At 39.0% G+C, this 20,473-nt stretch overlaps 1 protein-coding gene across 7 annotated transcripts in view; it reads right to left on the bottom strand.

The window, feature by feature from the left end:
- Positions 1-14,913: 14,913 nt before the first annotated feature.
- Positions 14,914-20,473, bottom strand: part of ALCAM (activated leukocyte cell adhesion molecule) — a 207,612-nt gene continuing 202,052 nt past the window's right edge. For all 7 annotated transcript variants that reach the window (XM_072722321.1, XM_072722336.1, XM_025989994.2 and 4 more), the window contains one exon: positions 14,914-15,029. In XM_072722321.1, the coding sequence (XP_072578422.1) occupies positions 14,942-15,029 (88 nt within the window). In that variant the 3' untranslated portion in view covers positions 14,914-14,941. The remainder of the gene's footprint in view (positions 15,030-20,473) is intronic.

Here is a 20,473-nt window from a genome sequence, read left to right as displayed (position 1 = left end):
GGGACTTGAAGAGACATTCGGACACCCACGTTTATAGCAACATTGTTCACAACAGCTAAAATGTGGAAGCAACCCCGGTGGTCATCGGTGGATGGATAGATAAATAAAACGTGGTATGTACATGTAGTGGAATATTACTGAGTCACAAAGAAGGAAGTTCTGACATATGCCACCATATGGATGAAACTTGAGGACTTTACGGAAAGTGAACTAAGCCTGTCGCAAAAAGACAAATAGTGTATTATTCTAGTACACATAGTATGTGAAGCCCTTAGTAGTCAAAATCATAAAGACAGAAAATGTAACAGTGGTTGGCAGAGGTTGGGGGGTGGCGGGTAAGGGGAGATGTGGTTCAACAGGTATGAAGTTTCAGTTTTAGGAGATGGACAGAGCTGAGGGAACGGAACCGATAGCGATGACGACCGCATAATATTGAACACCACCGACCTGTACACTTAAAAATGGGTAAGATGGTAAATTTTATGGTATGTATATTTACCACAAAGTGTTAAGAGGTGAGACTACCAGACATGTGCCTCGGTACAAAAGGAACTGCGTATGACAACCTATTAAGAGATATTTGCCTCAATGATTGCCCCTAAGTCTACTCAAGCATCCCAATTTAACTACCAATTTACAGGGAGTACAGGGCAACGAATGAGTTGAATTTGGAAGGATAAGCAGGATTTTATAGTTCGACAGGAGGTGGGAGGGATGGGAGGCACACATTAGATGCAGGTACTAAACTGCAGGAGTAAAGGAGGAGCCAGTGGTTCCCGTGGGAAATAATGAGGCCTGAGCCGTGTTCTGGAAGACCTTGACTGTCCGGCTGAGAGGTATACAGACGCGAGCAAATAAAAATAATGGCATTCGCTTGTGAATGCTTTCTAGGGACCAGGCACCGGGTTTCTTGTACTCATTTACTTCCCATAACAATCTTTTGTGGGAGGCATTATTTTTATTGTTTCACAGATGAAGAACCGGAGGCTTCAGAGAAAGGTTAAGTAACTTCCCCCAAGGACACCCAACACTTACAAATGGGGAAGTTTCCAAAGGTTCAATGTCATTGCTTTCTTAACCGTGGAAAAGCAAATTCATTGATGAGTATTGCTTATGCTGCCCCAGCTCATGCAAATCACCCTTTGCGATTTGTCCTTGGCTTCTACATGTATCATAAACTGTATTTCATTGATTCAAACGTCATCAGTTTTAAGACTTACGCTTCTTTTATGTACCAGGGAAGAACAACGCTGTCAATTCAACTATAGCACAACGCTTTATCATTTAGAAGGTGTATTTGCCACCTTCCGAAGGAATTCCTAGTGTATTATTTGGGCGTTCATTTTGAATTATATCTCACTCTACATAAAATCAATAATATTAGCACACTGTGTTGGCTAAGAAGTCCTGGAATTTCTCACCAGAGTTAAGAAGTGATTTTCCACATTGCTCTTCAATTCAGTCGTCGGGGTTTGTGCTTTTTTGCACACAGGTCTCCTAGTGCCATCAAGAACCAAAATATAATTAAAGTCCCCTGGTGCTGGACTTTTAAGTCAGTGTGGCAGTGATACAGAGGGAGCCAACCTTTGAGTTCCAGTTAGAACTTAGTCAACCCATTTGGTCCAGGACTTTCCTACCTCCTCCTGCAATTATTTATATCCTGCAGGTTAAACGAATGTTTCTGATTTTCCTCCAATGTACTGAAATTCAATTCTGTGAAGTTGCGATGCTGAAGCCTTCCGCATTTTTGTACAAAATGACAACAGTGTCATGATTGCTGCCAGGCAAAGGAAGGCATCATTGGGCATGAGGTGTATCTTGATTACAGAGATGTTAAAATGTGAGAAAGCGAAATGCAGGCCTTGGGATTGTCAAATGTGGTTCTTAGAAAAAAAAAAAAAAAGATTCATTGAACATCATGAGCATGTGGAGCCGGAGTCTAATGAGACTAGTAGTTGATTGCCTGGGTTTCAATCCTCTCTTTAATTAAATACCTGTTGTGTGTCCAGCGGCCATCTGTTTCCCTCCATCCCCATCTCGATGCTCCCACCCTTACTCTGCATGTTTATGGGGTGTCGATCACAAGCTGGACATGAGTATGGGTGCTCGGAAGTCATTAGAAACTGGAAATAAGGATCACGACCTTATGTGGTTTGATCTTCTAAAGAAAAGGGAAGCATTTGATAATTACAGAGGGGGAAGATATTTTAGATGAGTGGACTATCGCACATAAGCCAACCAGGTTGAAATAAATTTTTTTTTCATCGCTGCTAATGTAGGCTCTTTAAAAGTGACTTTTCTGACCTTCAAATTCCTTATTACATAAATTGTGTGTGTGTGTGTGTGCATGTTTGTACGAGTGGATGACACTTTAAAATCACAATACAGACAGAGTCCTTCTCCACAGAGTATCAGGTATTTTTCAAGGTGAAGAAGAAAAACTTCTACCTAAAATGGTGAGCAGTGAAATGCAAAAAGGGCAACAGCATGGAAAATGAAACATAAATGACGTTTATAAAATGATCTTGGTTCTATTTCTCTAAGGTGTTGTTTGCAGCCCAGATGACCCTCTTATTTAGCACCTGAGTTCTTGGTTAACTAAGTTGCCTTTGGAGTTCCTTTGCTATCATTCATGTGTATTACAGATTTTATTTTTCCTCCCTTAAATCCATCAGAATATATACCATTCCCAGGTGCACAGACTCATTTCGAATTTGAAATATTTCCCTGGATTCTTCATATATGAACAAATCTATTATTTTGTACAGAGAATAGTTTTTTTTCCCTTTGCTTGATATCACAGGCTAAAGAGCATATCGTTTTCAGCAATTTAAATTTAAATGAATCAATGTGCTCAATTTGATTTGCGTCTGCTCCTTCACAGCCACATAACAGTAGTTTGCATTAATCAAATTAATAGTAAAGGGGTTAAAATTGCTAGTTTCTAAGGGAGCGACATGTCAGTGGTATTGAATGGTGAATTTGGAATGCTCGTCCTTGCATGTTAATTATCAGCCGCCCGAGATGCAGAGGAAACTCAAGGAAATGACACTCTACCCATGTGTTATTTTAATTCTGGGAAAGATCCTTTAAAGGATGAATTACATTGCAATGTGCTTTCTAATCAGACCATGCATTAATTTAGATCAATGACCCCAAATCCTTTAAATCTACTATCACTGGCGGTAATTGCAAGGATTCTATGAGGCTGTTTAAAAAGTTTCCTATCAGGACAAACAGAAGGTGGATTCGTTTACGAAATCGGATTTGTAATTGTGTCCAATAGAAAGCTCATCTCATTAGTTGTAATGGTGATCAGATAATTTGTGTCATCCTGTATTTGGTGGTGTGTGTCAGATTTGCAAAAGAGAAGAAGAGTGGAAGGAACAATAGGAAAGAGATTACCCCCGATATAGGTCTTGTCTACAAGCACCTGATTGCTTCCAGGGGCCTAAGTGATGTCAATTATGGACTCTGCAGGGCAAATGACCATTTTTCCTTGTTAGGCCGAGGTACACAAGAAATAAACGAGGCAAAATTAACCATTGTCTTCATCACTGTGTTGTCCGCTCAATGACTTCCAGTCCAAAGAAACAGACACTCAAACAGAAAAGAGCCTTAGTTTTAGTTCCCTATTCCCAGATGGAAACTGGAGCAAGATTCACAAATGCTTGTTTCCCCGAGAGACAATTGTCCGATTTTTGTCACTTGAAATCGGAACACATGGTCTCAAATTAGTAAGAGTGTCCAGTTTAAGATATAAACCTTTTAATCCCCAGTGAAATATAAAACTTTTCTTTTTTTCCATTTTGTTCTAACTAGGACTTGGGCACAGAATTGAGGTGTGCCTGCCCTTTCCTCTACCCCTACCAGGTCCTTGCTTTGTTTCTCAAGCTTCAAGGGCTCGGGACTTGGAGCACCGGGAAGGAGGAGGGAAAAGCCTAATGAGGTAGGAAGTTTCTTATCCACTGATGGCTTTAAGGTCTCCGGCCTTGGAGGATATTTAAAGCTGTTTATTTAAAATATTTTATTATGATGATTTTTCTCCAGCATACCGTAGTGGGCCACAGAGTTGCAATAGACTAAGAAATTAAGGAAGCAAGTCACTAAGCTGATTGAATTGGAAAGGGGTGATGTGACCCCAACATCATCCCATGAGTCTTACCTGCCCTGGGCCGTGGATGTCCACAGAACTGCTAACTGCAGTAGAAATGGACAAAATAAGATGAACGCTGGACGTGGAGTGGCCACTCTACAGCAGGTGCTGGATCCTGTTGCCTTTGACGCACCTTGACGTTGCCGTCTACTGTGCTGGGAGCAACACAGACCTGACGTAGTGTCAACTAATAGGGACACTGTTTCCTGTATGTAGAGAAGGCCATTTCCAGGAATACCCATGAAAAGCTAGGCCTGTGGTGGCCCAAGGACTCATCTATCAGACAAGACACCAAAAGCAAGTGTGGTGCTGTGACCCCAGGGAAGCTCTCTGACCCCTTTGCTTTCCCAGCATGAGAAAAGATACTGTTTTTAGTTTGCATATTTATTTTTTTTAAGATTTTATTTATTTATTCATAGAGATGCCAAGAGAGAGAAGTAGCAGAGACACAGGCAGAGGGAGAAGCAGGCTCCATGTAGAGAGCTTGACGTGGGACTTGAACCAGGGTCTCCAGGATCACACCCTGGGCTGCAGGCGGCGCTGAACCGTTGTGCCACCAGGGCTGCCCTAGTTTGCATATTTAAATGACACCTGTCCCTTGGCTTACTGCCGCCCTCTGTGTAACCCACACTCTCTTGAACTGAGGTTTCCTGCCCTGCACTAATCTCTCAGCCGTCCTCAATAGTGGGACAGTGTCATTGTCTCCTGAACATGTGCATCTTACTCTTTAAAGGACAACAAGCTCTGAAGTCCTTAGTGTTGCTGCCACTTTACAGATGAAGTAACTGGGGCTCAAGGGTTTTGGTGTCACGTTCAAGGCCTCATGGCTAATAAACTGCAGATCCCCGTTCATGTGGAAGTCCATTTCAAGTCTACTCATTTCTAAAGACTAATGTTTCCATTACACCAACAAATACACCCGTCCCTCAAAAATGTCTGTGCCATTTGGAGACACACAAAAAAAAAACCGAAGTACTCATCTGCCTTCATGCCACTGCCCCCATTACGTGTCCTAGGATGCAGGGGAGATCCAGAATCTGCAGGGCTTGCAGGAAAAGTTGGTGTGGGTGCGTGTATGGCTATGTGTAACAACTCCTTCCTGATTGTTTCTTAGTTAAGTAGTCCTGTCCATATTTCCTCCTCTTTACACTGAGACTTCCTACTGAGCGACGTACAGGTCTAAAGGATCTATGCCTAAAATGTGAAAGCATAAGAAAAAGGTTAATGAAAGCAGTGAGCAAACTTTTGATTTCTTTTAGGATGTTGCCCGTGATCTTTTAGACTCAACTTTCCGATTTAGTGCCTCAGCACCCGAGAGCCTGCTGATTTGTATGACTGTCCTAATGACCAATGACATGAATTACTGAAAACCTAATTAGGCCTTTTGAGCTGAAAATATTTTTTAAAGAGACTCTGACATTTGGTGAGGAATGTGGTGTCAGCAGAATATCTAGCCTGAGTATAATTCCTAATTTGGTGAAAGGTATTGGCATGTAATTATGTGGGCATACAGAAAGAGCAATTATAAGAACCTGTCTTGAATGCTGAACTTCCAGAACAATGAAAAAGGACAAATGCAGACCAGAGCCAGACTGAACACATAATGTGCCCTATCTGCCAAGAGACTGGTAAATGATTTATATAGTTAAGAAAGATCTCCAAATAGCTACCTGGCATTGCTACAAATAATTCTTATATGCTGATGCCGAAGTACATTTAATAGCACATGGAGGGTCTGGGGGCCCCGGGTAGTGAATGCTGCTCCCAGGAAGCTCAGGAGAGAGGGACACATTTCTAAAGCACAGAAGTCTAATCATCATGGCTCTAATAAAATATGTCTGATTTCTTGTGGAAGGACTGTTCTTGATACTATCCTGACCTAGTCAACCAACCAGGACACTCCGCTGTCCCGGAAGAGGTGCACCAGTTAGCTGTAGTTGGATAAAAATAGTAGCAAAACTCAGTGGCTAAAACAATCTTCATTTATTATTGTGGCCCTTGTACCTGCGGATCATCTGACTGACAGCTGACAGAGATTGGACTCGATTGATGCCCACCGTGGGCAGAAGGCTGTGGATTTGATCTTGTTTCGGTTTGCTGTTGTGGCCACTGGTTGGCTAGGAGCCCTGCTCTCGCCTGAGGTGGTCTGTAGCACCTTACTTGGTGCAGATCAGCTCTGTGCATCCTCACCCTCCTCCTGGCATTAACAGGTTTGTTTGCCGTAGCCTGTCCTTCTCACAGCAATGACAGTAGAAGAGGGCAAGAAGAAACACGGTAGGCCCCTGGAGGCTTAGACTCCGGACTACAAAACTGTCACTTCCCCATGATTTTATTGGCCACAGCAATCATGTGGCTGAACCTAATGTCAAGGGGAGAAAAAAAATATGGTCTGACATTTTGTGGGGAAAACTGCAAAGACACATGCAAAGTGTAAGGAGACAGGTAAGGGTAGGGAGTTAGGACATCTGATGCAACACACAGACCACAAGAGATACAGGAACGGGCTGGTTTTTGCAAAACCATTTAACTTTAGGGAACAGCTTCTGAAATATATGGAGTGAGATGCAGGGAAAGGGCCCAACTGTGGTATGGCTAGAGTAGCTTCTTCTAGGAAGAACATAGAAGCCAATGACCAAAGCAGACTGTGAGGACTGTTACCGACACGCTTCATCACTCAAAGTCATCTTTTAGCAAAAGCTCAATTCACTGCAATGACAGATCCAGGGGCTTTTAATATGGGAACTTAAGCTCACTTGGGGAACCAAATCATCAGTCAACAGCTCCCTGGGCTCATCCAACTTTCCAGCCTTCTGCTCCTCCATTCTGGTCTTTCATTTCTAAATTGGGATGTAACCTATTTTGGTGAAGCCCTTTGGACTTTGCTCCCAACCACTGGGATCAAATGCTTGGAAAAGTCATTCTGAAGGAGAAGTTGAGAAGCAGCATCCCCCCACCTCAGCCTGTACCCACATACATACCCTTCTTCCAACAGTAAGAAGGGGGCATAACGGAGGTGAGTCAACGCAAGCCGCCTCACTGCCAGTTTCTCTTCACCGCAATGCCGAGTCACCAGGCAAGGGTACTGAAGGGATTAATGTAAACTTCACTCCATCTATTTTGCAGAAATCCCACAAAAATAGTAGCATTAACGCTGACAAATCTGCACAGCCCTCCGAATTGAACACTGATTCCATACGTTGCATGATCATCAGGACAACAAAAAAAGATCATGAATCCTGTGGTTATAACAGGGAAGGACATATTTGATATTTGGGTGACCTTATTACATTCAAGAAAAATTAGGCACAAAGGAATCAAAGAGTGGGGCACCTGGGTGGTTCAGTCAGTTAAGCATCCTACTCTTGGCTGCGGCTCAGGTCATGATCCCAGGGTTGTGAGATCGAGCAAACCCTGTGTCATGTCAGGCTCTGTGCTCAGTAGGGGGTCTGCTCCAGATTCTCTCTCTCTTTCCTTCTCCCTCTGCCCCTCCCCCACCCTAAAAAAATGGAAGAGTAACAATGACACTACAGGCAACTATTGAATTATATTTCTCCGAGAACAGATTCTTAGTTAGGAACATGGGGGAAGGTCTATCTGTTGTTTTTGTGGTGTTGCCAATGCGACCAAAACCCCATTATCTTTTAAACAGCTTATACACAACTATTATATACGAAGCTCTCTAAGTTAAGAAGAGTCACAGAAGATTACCTCTGCAAATGAACCTGCAAATGTTTTATAAAAATAATCTTCCCTCTTGGAATCTGATTCTACAATAGGTAACATCTAGTTGCCTCTCAATACGAAGGCTACTTAAAGGTTTTGGTGGACGATGCTAATCAATCTAAGAACACGGAGCCTCGTGTTACTGCCAACAACGTAGAAGCCCGAATTTTCCGGGTAGATTGAGTTGTTAGTAACAGTTCAGCATCCAAGGAATGACTCTTACACTTAGACATAAACCTTTTCTTAACAGAAATATTCCATTTCCTTAATGAGCCATTCTAGGGAGAGTGTTGTGAATCAATTTCCAAGCAGTAACTACATCTTATTTTGCTAATAATGTGTTTTTCTTACTGATGAGAATTCAAAGAAATGTATAGGGCTACCCAAATTTTAACTTTTTTTTTTCCTGTGGAAATGGACATCTCTGATGTATATGAATCAAGCCATCAATTTAACCTGCTAATTGAAGCTCAATTTATCCTGACTCACCTGGGAGAAAATGATCAGAGAAAATTTATGGGAAAAGTTGAGATTTCATTTTGATTATCTCACAAGTAGTCCAAATTGAGTTGCTGCCAACTTCTAATGGCACATTTTATCAAATGCTCAGGAGACCACAGCCTCTGCTCTCTGATGATGCAAGTTTTCTCAAAGAATCTAATAATTTATCTTGAGCCTCTATGATGCTGAGACGCTCATTTATTTCTTTGTAGCATAGAGTTTATACAATAAGGTTCACTCACAAATTTCATTGCACCCCAGAGTCCCGTATGTGTTGTGATGTGTTGTGGTACCTGTTTGTTACACTTATGAATCACCTGGTCATCAAATATCATGAATATTTTAACCACATAGTTGCTTCCTGTACAAAAAACGTTTTGTAGTCCTTCAAAAAATTCTTTTTCTGATAAGCAAATTCTATGTCCTCCTTTCCAGGAAAATAAGATAAAATAGCCCACAATGCACACAAACACACACACACACACACACACACACACACACACGTCTTTTATGTAACAAAGCATCTCTTCTCTCATTCAGCTGCTTGGCCATCACAAGGTGAAACCCTTCCCAGAACTAGCTAATAAAAGGGGCAAGATAGATAACTTGAGAATGGAATCTGCTTTTGGAGCTGCATGCCTGTGTGTTCATTTTCCAATGACTATTTGTGTATTTTAGGAGCATTTATAAGGAAAAAATGAGGGAAGAACAGATTTAGGGAAAAAACATAAATTGGATTATAATAAGGATGATGAACAGGTGAAGAGCCAGCATGCTGGGGGAAAAGAGCTCCTTTTCTGACTTTACATTTCCCACATACAGTGTGTTTTAGAAATCTTTTTTATGAGGGGCGGCCGGATGACTCAGTCAGTTAAGCATCTGCCTTTGGCTCAGATCATGATCTCAGGGTCCTGGGATCCAGCCCTGGGTCGGCTTCCCTGCTCAGCCGGTTGGTTGCCTGCTTCTCCTTTCTCCCTCTGTCCCTCTCCCCCACTCGTGCACTCTCTCTCTCTTTCTCTCTCTCTCTCTCAAATAAATAAAATCTTAAAAACATAATTTTTATGAAGAAGCTAAGGGGAGAAATGTGCTTTCTATATTTGATTTAAGTACTTTTTATTGTTAAAGTACTATATTTGTAAAGCCGAATCTAGAGCATTGATTGTTTTAATAGTAGAATTAGTTGCATTTGATTCCTTACGCATACAATTAAAAAGATTATGTAGCAATTTATCATTTTTAAAGCAGTTTCCACATATTTCTTATCCTATTACTTTAAATATGAATGACATTAGTTAATTAAGGGGATCAAGTAGGTTATTTATTATAAATCTATCTTTTTGGTAGCCTCAAGGACAGACAGATGTTCATTCTTCTAATAGAGATAATAAACAATATAGTGAATAGAATTTGGACTTGAGCACAGAGGTCCTGGTTCAGGCACCTGCTGTGCCTGTGACTGTAAAGTTATGGACACTGTCTTCATCTGTATAATGGAGACAGTGCTTCCTGTGACAGGATGTTGAGGGGACTGAAGTGAAACCATGTAAAGAAGACATCAAAAGAGCCCTGACTTAGGTATTTAGTGTATGACAAGAATATATGTATGCTTCACACTGTAGTGTGACATGTATATATATATCACATGGTCTATGTGCAATTTATGTCATCACTTTTAAATACATATGCTTTAAACATACACATGTCTAATAAAATTTCCAATCACCCAAATACAATTGAAAAATTCTATAATACTGGCCTGTTGCATGATTTGAATATCTCAGGATAATTCTTCAATGATGATATAACCCTTTCATGTGTCAACTAATATTTCCCACTCTTACATATGATGCAAAGGATTTATCACAGAAATTTGGAGACTAAGTAGACTAGGACAAGCATGGCCTCCAGAATCAGGTCAGGCCTAATAGCCAACTTATCTACTTGGAAGCTAACTGCATTTGGGACTGATGGATAGTTTTAGCAGATAGTCTTCAGCTATTAAATGGGGGGCATTTAATACTACTTACAACTATTATGGATTAAATAAGATCATGTATGGGTCCTTGCACATAGGATTGGCTCAATAAACAGCAATCTGCTTCTCTGATGTACGCATAGCTGGCTTTATCTTCTTTTGAAGAGGAAGCATTTCTATGAAAGTTCATGCCTACGTGATTCCAAACGGCAAGTTGGGTGGTGTGTTAATGGTAGAAGAGAAGAAGTAGGAGAGCGCCCTCTTAATTAAGTTTCTAGGACAGCCACAGGGGACACCGAAATAAGTACCGTGCGATCATTTAAGACGGAGACACACGCATTAAGGAACCAACCACCGTTGAAGTCCAGGACTACATGTGGTGGCCTGGCCTGCCATCGTGGGAAGGCATAGACAATTTTATTTTGTCGCATTCACTGCTCAGGGCTATGGGGAATCACAGTCAGTTTTGTCCCCTCTCTAATAAAGACAGTGACTTTCTACACATGAACAGCCTACTTTAGACAAGAAAACAGCTGTGAGAGGCATGTGAAGACATATTTCATTTTTATTATCTTTTAGGCATAGACGGGTATGTTAATCCATTTCCACGTACAATTCTGGTAACAGACAGGAAGTGAGACTTGAACTGGCAAGACTTGTCTCCTGTTGCCAAAGCGTTACATTGGAGAGATGCAAGCTCCGAAGTTAAGGATGGTGCAGTATCTTCCTTCCCAGCCTCGCTGTGCATGTGGCTGCCGTTACACAAATAAACCTCGCTTTTTTTTCTCCAGGCATTGATTCAATAGTAATAGTGCTGTCCCCTTTGTCCCCGGCAAACTTCCTGCTTTCCGTCCAGAGCTCTGAGTTTCAAATGTTCTGCTCTTTAGGTTCTGACAGCTGTTTTTGGACTTAGTTAACTACAGCAAGTGGAAGCCAAGAAATAATTGTAGTATTACCCTCTCTATTGTGACAGCGCTTCTTTCTGTAAATATATCTTCGGAGTTAGACTTTGAATCTTTGATCTCCCACACCAAAAGAAAAAAAAGAAAAAAAGATATTTATAGGGAAGTAATTTCATTTTAGTGTTCATGGTGTATTGTGGAAAGCAGATGCTTAAAAATTTTAGAATTTCTTTAACAAAATTCTAAAGAGAAAAGGAAAAAAAAAGAAATCACAGTATTTACAGAGATAACAGAATGGCTTAGCCATGCAAAACAAATAACTTTGGTTTTTTTCCCCTTTCACTTTGGTTTAAATATTGACCAAGATTCAATTTTTTTTCCTGCCAAATAAAACTTCAATAAATCAAAGTTTAGAGGCAAAATAACATATTTTCTTTTTCCCCGTAATATTTTATACAGCATTGAGTCTAGTAGGATATTTAATGTATTGAGTCCATACCAATGCACTACAGGAAGCTTTTATTAAACTGAGTCACTACTGCTCAGAACAATCAACAGTTTACTAAATGTACAATAACATGTGTTTCTAAATAATGCAGAAGTGGCGAAATATTATTCCCAATCTCCTTCTGACTTTATCTTCTATTTCTTTTTCATCGCCTTCAGAATTGTTTATCTCATCAGTCTAAAAAACAAACATCAGTTTTCCTTTTCCTCCTAAAGAATACAGTTCTTTACCTGGAAATCTGATGTTCATTTTTTTTTCTTTTAATTTTTTTCCTGTAAAGTTATGTAAATCCTGGGACAAAAAATGGCTGTGCAGGGTTCTCCCAGAAACCAGGCTTCTGCTTGAAAGAGCAAAGTTTAAAAGTCTAGTCACAAGTAGCTATGGGCCTTTATCCAGTCTACTTCAAAAAGTTTCCAATTTATACTACCACCCTAAAAAGTTCCTCAAGCATAAAACATGTTTATAAAGTTACAAATTTGAATGTAACTAAAGATACATAGACATTTTATTATTACACTTTCATGTACTGCTTGATAAATTATGTACCAGTTAAAAACACTAAATTATCTCAAGGTGCATTCAATATCTGTAGCGTAGTTAACAAAAACACACACGAAAAAAATATATATTCTATATTCTGTGGAAAATAACACAGCTTTGATAATGACCACTGTTAAAAATCTCCAATTCTGACTGATATCTATTTTTTTTTAAAGGAAATAGGTATAATTTTAAGGCAGTGGATAACCCAAAGGATTTAACACCAATTTTTAATTACAGTGATTTACATTGTGAGCTGTGAAAATGGGAATGTTATCCATGATTTTTCCAAACTGTCTCTCACACGTTGTTTTTTTTTTTTTTTTCTTTTGACAGAAAATAATTTATTAGCAGGTGTCTCTAGAGGTAAGTGCTACCCAAATTCTGTGTTACGTCTTGTTTAGAATAGGCAAAATTGTCAGTTTGGGAGTACCATTATCATGTATGTGTGTCCATGTGCATGTGTGACTTACTCCTGAGAGTCAGCTGGTAGTGCATGCACAGAATCAATTCGTCTGCTGCTTATCAATCTGACTCTCTGCTTCCCCTTCCCTTGTGATTAAAAAAAAGAAAAAAAAATCACAGTTTTTGAATAGAGCAATGTGTGCGTTCCCCAGGCTTCACAAGCTGCCACCTTTGGGATTTAGGTGCTTGTGAGAAAATTTGGGGGCATTACTGATAGCAATCAGAATCAGAAATGTACCTGTTCAGATTATCCATATAAACGATTGAAATAAAAACATTACATTATACATCAGATTAACAGCAACTCCCAGAACAAAGCTTACAGTGTATAAAAATAGCTACGTAAAAAATTTACATAAAAGGCAAACCAAAAAGAAATCCTCAGTGCAGACATTTACAGAAAAAAAAAAAAAAAATCAAACCAAACACAATACATGACCTATTATCATGGCTGCCAAAACTTGTTTTTGTTTGTAATTTCATTTAATTGTTTTAACTTGAGATAATTCTCTAAAATCCTGTGACAGCTTGGTAGAATGAACTGCTTAATACTTGAACCATGAATTGCTGTCAATGTCTTTGTATATGTATTAAATACAATCCACGTTCATGCTTCAATTGGTCTATATAGTTTTTTTTCTCTGAAATGATGAAAAAAAAAACACAATTTAGTAGGTTACCATAGCAATCATTTTTCACCATCAACAGATGCCTTGTACTAAAAGTGATAGGAATTACTTTATAGGATCCTTTCATAAAACTCCATTGTCCCTGAGCCCATCTGTAATCCCAGGCATTGTTGCAGTCCTTCTACGGGTAATTTTTTGGAATTGTTGAGAGTCTTTATTTTTATGAAAATTGCTTAATTCATATGAAGATTAGAGGGCTTTTTGGGAAAATATTTCATTCTCTAAGTTTTGTCTTTAAGCTTAATTTTTCTTTGAGAATTCACTCTATCTAATTTTGAAGAAAACAGAAGGCAAAACCTGTTTACAAAGGACTGAGGAATGAGCCCTGCAGAGGAAGAATAAAAAAAATCAGGTGGGGATGTTGCTTATTTGGTCTCCAAGGGACAGCGGGATGGGGGAAAGGAACCGAGTTTTTTACTTCTTTCACCCGATCCGTTTGAGATCCCGGTGTTCAGATTTTAAAAATGTTTTATTTCAATTATTCTACTTTTCTTTCCTGTGTGCATCCTTTCAGTTATAATTCTTTCCCATGCCTCCTGCCTTGGGTGACACACTCAGATTGTGACTTCTGCTTATACAAATAAACCAATAATGAACCAAAGTTTTACTGTGGTTGTTGGGGATTTTTACATCCGATGAGCAAGCTACAGCAACAGCTACTCTCAAGGACGCACAAAATAAGTTGTCCAAATGGCTTCTCTTTTTGGCTGGCTCAGGAGAACATAAATCAACAAGAAAAGCTCAAATTCTAAGTGGCAATACCATGGAAGACTTCTTTATGGAGACTGTCTTTAAAAATCACACTCCTATAGCTATTATATAGAAATATATGCAATATATGTAACATTGGAATATACAAGCATACATATATGTGCACGTGTAGATACACATATATACACGCACACACATATATATCGTATACATGCTAACTGCAAAAGTGTTTGTGTGTCTACAAAATTTGTCGGGCTTTCCATGAAAATAGTTTGGGAGATGGCTGCATATATACATGGACTCTTGTAAGTATTAAATCCTTAGATCAAAATTTTTATATTTAAAAGTTATTCTCATAATTGCTTTTTAAAGTAAATCTGAAGCATAGAACCAGCTCTCTTCCAGCCATAATACCAATTTATAAAATTAAGCTTTGCACTCAGCAAAATTTTTGGCATTAGAATACAAAATGCTAATTGAACGTTAAAATCTCAAAATTGATTTTAATTATTCAGAGGATAGTGGCTATTTTTAAGAGGATGGGGAGACCACTGAGATTCCATTCTTCTGAGAACAACTTTCTGAGTTGCCAAAGTGTCCTCTGGAGGACTCTCCTGTTTTGCAAGCTGCAATTCTGAAGCGTCTCAATGTCAACGCTTTCCCTCCCTCTCTGGAGGTGGGGGGTGGGGGGGTGTCACACTTGCTTGGGACTTATTTCTAGAAACCTCACACAGCCTACCCACCTGGACAACAATTAGAACAGTTTCTCTCTTAGGCTTCTGTTTTGTGATTGTTTTCTTCTAACTTTTTGTTTTCCTCCAGATTACCAAGGTCCTTGTTTACGTGTTTTGATGCAGTCCTGTAAGAAAATTAAATAAATACCATCACGTTTAACACGTGCGCATTTAACTATTTTTTCTTTGTAATTTTATAAAGGGGTGACATTAATGTGTCTTGAAAAGCATATGTTTTACATCTAATCCAGGCACCAGACTGCAGCAAACCATTCTGCAGTGGTGAGCCTTGACTGGTAACAGAACACATTTGGGTGCAATTACCTTGGTAGTGGAGTTGCATTAAACACATGGTAGGAGAAAAAGCAAGAGAGAGAGAGTATTTTGAACACAGACTATACACACTTAGTTGCATCATGGTTTTGGCTGGGATATTTTTCTCTTCACTTTATAGGAAGTAATTATTATCATTTAATAATAAAAACTTCCCTTTTGGGTAAATACTTGCTGCAAAATGTTTCCAAGGGGGTTTTATTAGGGCGTTTCCCTTTCAACATTCCCTATTATGCATCCAGATTGAGTTAATGGCCTGTATCTTTATCAACTGTTTAATCAAATAAATCAAAGCAAGATTCAACAGGGACCCAAGTTTATGACAGAACACTGACAGCAGAGGCTACAGCAGCTCTGGTGGTGGTTCTCAAATTGTGGTCCTAGACCAACAGTCTCAGCAACCTCTGGGAACCTGATAGAAGTGCAAATTCTGAGGCCCCACAATGAACAATGGAAACAAAAGCTCTGGGGAGAGGGCCAGCAATCTCTGATAAACAAGACCTCCTGGTGGCTCTTCCGCATGCTGAAGTTTGAGAACCAGCGCCCAAGTAGCTGCCATGGTTACACATAACTCTTCTATCTTTTAAGAGCTGAAATCAGGTTTTCTCAAGCACCAGCTAAATTCCTTGGTTTGGGGATGACTCAGGAGAAACCACAACTGTATTTCTTTCTTTCTTTCTTTCTTTTTTTTTTTTTTTTTAAAGATTTTATTAATTCATTCATGAGAGACACACAGAGAGAGGCAGAGACACAGGCAGAGAGAGAAGCAGGCTCCATGCAGGAAGCCTGATGTGGGACTCGATCCTGGGACTGCAGGATCACACTCCAGACTGAAGGCAATGCTAAACCCATTGAGCCACCCGGGATCCCCCACAACTGTATTTCAAAAAGTATTGGGCTGCCTGGGTTGCACACTCAGTTAAGGGTCTGCGTTTTGGTTTTGGCTCAGGTCAGGATCTCGCGGGTCATGAAATCTGGCCCCAGTGTCGGGCTCCACGTTTCTGGCACAGTAGACTTCAGATTTTCTCCCCTTCTCTCTCTGCCCCTCCTGCTCATGCTCTCCCTCTGACTCTAAAATACATACATAAATCTAAACAAAACAAAACAAAAAAGTGTATATTTCCTTCCTTCTCTTTCCTGTATGTAAGGAAACTAGGGAGAAAGCTCTATTTTTCCCCTAAAAATAATTTTCCCCTAAATGTATTTCTATTATTGAAATAGAATTCCTGGGACACCTGGGTGGCTCAGTGGTTGAGCATCTGCTTTTGGCTTAGGGCATGATCCTGGAGTCCTGGGATCGAGTCCTGCATCAGGGCTCCCTGCAGGGAACCTGCTTCTCCCTCTGCTATGTCTCTGCCTCTCTCTGTGTGTCTCTAATAAGTAAATAAATAAAATCTTAAAAAAAAAAAAAGAATTCCTTTGCTCATTTGCTAAGAATCACAACTTTACTAGAAAGAGAGATGTAATGGTATAGGATACACGTACAAGTGAGATAAAGACATATGGCTCATTTAAACTGGGATACTCATATTTAGCACAAGTTTAATTTAATTTGTGATTTAAAAATTCTTAGTTTAGCTTAAACTACAGCCTTCTAAGTCCATTCATAAGGCAGGAGAGCAAGCTCAAACCCTGCCAACATGACTAAGTGCTAAAATATGTAATTGAATTTTGCATCAGACATTTAAAAATGTAAATAAGACATGTTGTAAGTTTGAGTCTATGTCTTGACTTATATTATCACATAAATATTTTCCATCTTCCAGTAAAATGGTACATAATAGTGAATGACAACTTTCTTATCTTATGTATTTTCCAGGCAAATGGAAGAATGATGTAGATGGATATCCTCATTCTCTCTCATATAGTTTATATAATAAAAAATATATAAAATAATTTAATATATAAAGTATAAGATACATAAGCTGTCTATATATATATCACATTATGTGTATCACAGATAATTTGAGGTTTAATCTTTTTGGTTAACAGATTACTAATAGATAAAGTTTTAGTAAACTCAACAGTAAAATAGAGGAATGGTGATTTTTTGATAGAACTTGAATTTTTTATGAATCTCTGAATCATTTTCTTTTTAAAATAAATCTATGAATCATTAAAAAAATTTTTTTTTTTTTAAAATTTATGATAGTCATACAGAAAGAGAGACACAGACAGAGGGAGAAGCAGGCTCCATGCACCGGGAGCCTGATGTGGGATTCGATACCGGGTCTCCAGGATCGCGCCCTGGGCCAAAGGCAGGCGCCAAACCGCTGCGCCACCCAGGGATCCCCCATGAATCATTTTAAAAGTGGTTTCATTGGGGGGCCTGGGTGGCACAGGCCTAAGTGTCCCACTCTTAGTTTCAGCTCAGGTCATGATCTTGGGGTTGTGAGATCGAGCACTGCGTTGGGCTCTATGCTCAGCATGGAATCTGCTTAAGATTCTCTCTCTCTCCCTCTCCCTCTGCCCCTCCCCAACATGCTAGCAAGCATTCTCTCTCTTTCTCAAATAAATAAATCTTTAAACACAATAAAATAAAACGTTTCAGTTGAAGACTAATATCCATACAGGGTAATGTGTCTATCACTAGCATACAATTCAATGAATTTTCAAAAACTGGATGCTTGAATGTAACCAGCACTGAGCTCAAGAAACAGAAAACTGCAGACCCAGAAGTACCACCGTTATGCTCCCTTCCAGTCTCTACCACCTCTCCATCAGTTACTATAATCCTAAGTTCTCACAGAAAGCTCTACCTGTCCCTGTCATTTGTACATAAATGGAATCATACTACATGAATTCTTGTCGGCTTTTTACTTAAACTAATGTTTGTGACATTCATATATAATGTTGATTGTCATTATAGGTTGTTGATTCTCATTGCTACAGAGCCTGTCATTGGGGGAATACATCATGATTTATTTATTTATTTTACTGGTGATGGGCATTTTTGCTCTTAGTAGTATTTTACTTATATATAAGTTGGATCTTTTGTAGGTGCCCCACACTTTTCTTATGTTCTTATGTTCCTTATCTATTCTTTTCCATCCTGCCCCTTCAATCTAGGTGTTTTCTATTGATCTGTATTCCGGTTTGCTTTTCATGTGCTCTGCTGTAAACAATCGGCTTTTATTTTTTTGATATTTATTTGAGAGAGAGCATGTGCATCAGCAGCAGGGGAGGGGCACAGGGAGAGGGAGAAGTAGGCTCCCCACCTGAACATGGAACCTGAGGCATAAGCCTGAGATCTGACTTGGGCCAAAATCAAGAGTTGGCCACTTGACTGACTGAGCCACCCAGGCACCCCACCAATCCACTTTTAAATTCACCCATCAAAGGCTTATTTTCTAATACTATATTTTTCTGGTTTAAAATGTCGATTTGATTTTAAAATATTTAAGAACACATTTCAATTCATCTCCTTTGACCATCTTTTCTTCTATGTTCAATATATTATCTGTAAGCATTTTAATGTCTTTGTCTATTTATTAATTACAATGTCCAAATCATGCACATCTGTCTGCTTTTCTATTTTCTTGATAATTGATTGTATTTTCTTGACTTTTTACACAGCTAGTCCTTTTCATTTTCCATGACACCATGTGTATAGATGAACTGTAGCAACTCTATACAATGTTATTTTCCATTAGGTAAGGTTTCTCTTTTCCTTTGTTAGGGAGATAGGGTGAAGAACTGATGATTCCAGTTCAGTCTAGACTTGAGCTAGGTTAAGGCTCAGTTGCAGTTTTACTAAAAGTCTACCTTTGGTTTATCCCTATTCCCATGGCAATGGCCTTCTTTAACTTCTGATTAAGGTACTGGCATGTCTCCCTTTTGTCAGCCCTTAAAAACAGAAAGAACCAGCTCTTTCCTTTGGAGAGTCTCCACCCAGATCTCTAGCCATCTGTCCCATGACACTTCAAGATGTAGCCAATCTCTTTAGTCTCCTTGATCACTAACTCCTTGAGAATAACTACTATGCTGTATTTCTATTTTAACCACAGCACTTAATATATTGACTGAATACAGTAGGCATCCAAAGGACATTTCTTTTACTGAATTGAATTAACCGACCTCATTACAGCTCATACGTATTTCCTTCCACTCTTCCTTATGATATTAGTATTTACCAATATAAAGTCCATACAGTACCATGACAGTACCTGAGTGATTCCTTATTCCAGTCGTTTCAAATAAAACTGAACAAAATTATACATATAAACACATACCTTGATTATTCTAATAGCTTTTAATGATATAGTCTAATAAATACTAATAACCATAATTTCTATAAATCAGTAAGCTATTGTAGTAATCATGGAAAGCCACGTATGTCTCAAAGCCTCTTCTCTCCCTTCCTTTTATTCTCCTTGCCTTCTCTTGCTTCTCTGATTTTTCCTCCATTCCTTTTCTCTAGACTTCTCCTTTCACTCTCTCTCTCTCTCGCTCTTTTTTTCTTTCAAACTCATTTCATTAACCACTACGCCTTGCCTTTAAAGTGAAAACTCCAACATGTTTGGAGCCACTAGAGAGAGTAACACATGAAAGAGTCAATGTTCTATAGGCATCTTCTAAAAAAGAAAATTTTTTAAATTTAAAAATTTAGCAATGTAATAAATCAGTTTTGCAATTCTGATTTTTTCAACTTTCTTTGACCCATATTGGAAGAAAGAAGTTATGTTAAGGTTCATGACATAACGATTTCACAACTTTGAAATAACGTATGGACTATGAGAAACTCTGGTACCAGTAATGATTTTTTTAAAACCCATGTGTTTTGTTAATCCTTACATTTATAACAATTATAAACTCTCAGAAAAATAAACTATTTGCCTGTACTAGAGGGGGACAAAAAGAAAGTAGAAACTGAAGAAAATTTGACCCTTATACTGGGTGAGTTCTATTGTTATACAACTTTTCTTCTTAAGTCACTCTCCAGCTGGAGACACAAAGACTAACTAGAACACTGAAAATAAAAGGGAAAAAAAACCTCAGAAAGAAGAGAGCAATAGAGTGGTGAGAACCCCAAACATGTGTGTAAATCATAATAAACCCCTTGGATGATTCCTACACTGTGTGTGTGGAGACAGAAATTTCACTTAGCCAGACAGAAAGCAACAGGTGGAAAGTTTAAAAATGTGACAAAGATTTTAGCTACTGTCTACACAGGGAAATATAGTTTGGAGCTGAATTTCACCAAGCCAAAAGCCCTTGGCAAACATATCAATCTTTC

This window comes from Vulpes vulpes, chromosome 1 (genome assembly GCF_048418805.1).
Source record: "Vulpes vulpes isolate BD-2025 chromosome 1, VulVul3, whole genome shotgun sequence".
In the NCBI taxonomy this organism is placed as follows: Eukaryota; Metazoa; Chordata; class Mammalia; order Carnivora; family Canidae; genus Vulpes; species Vulpes vulpes.
This window is presented reverse-complemented; position numbering and strand designations above follow the sequence as displayed.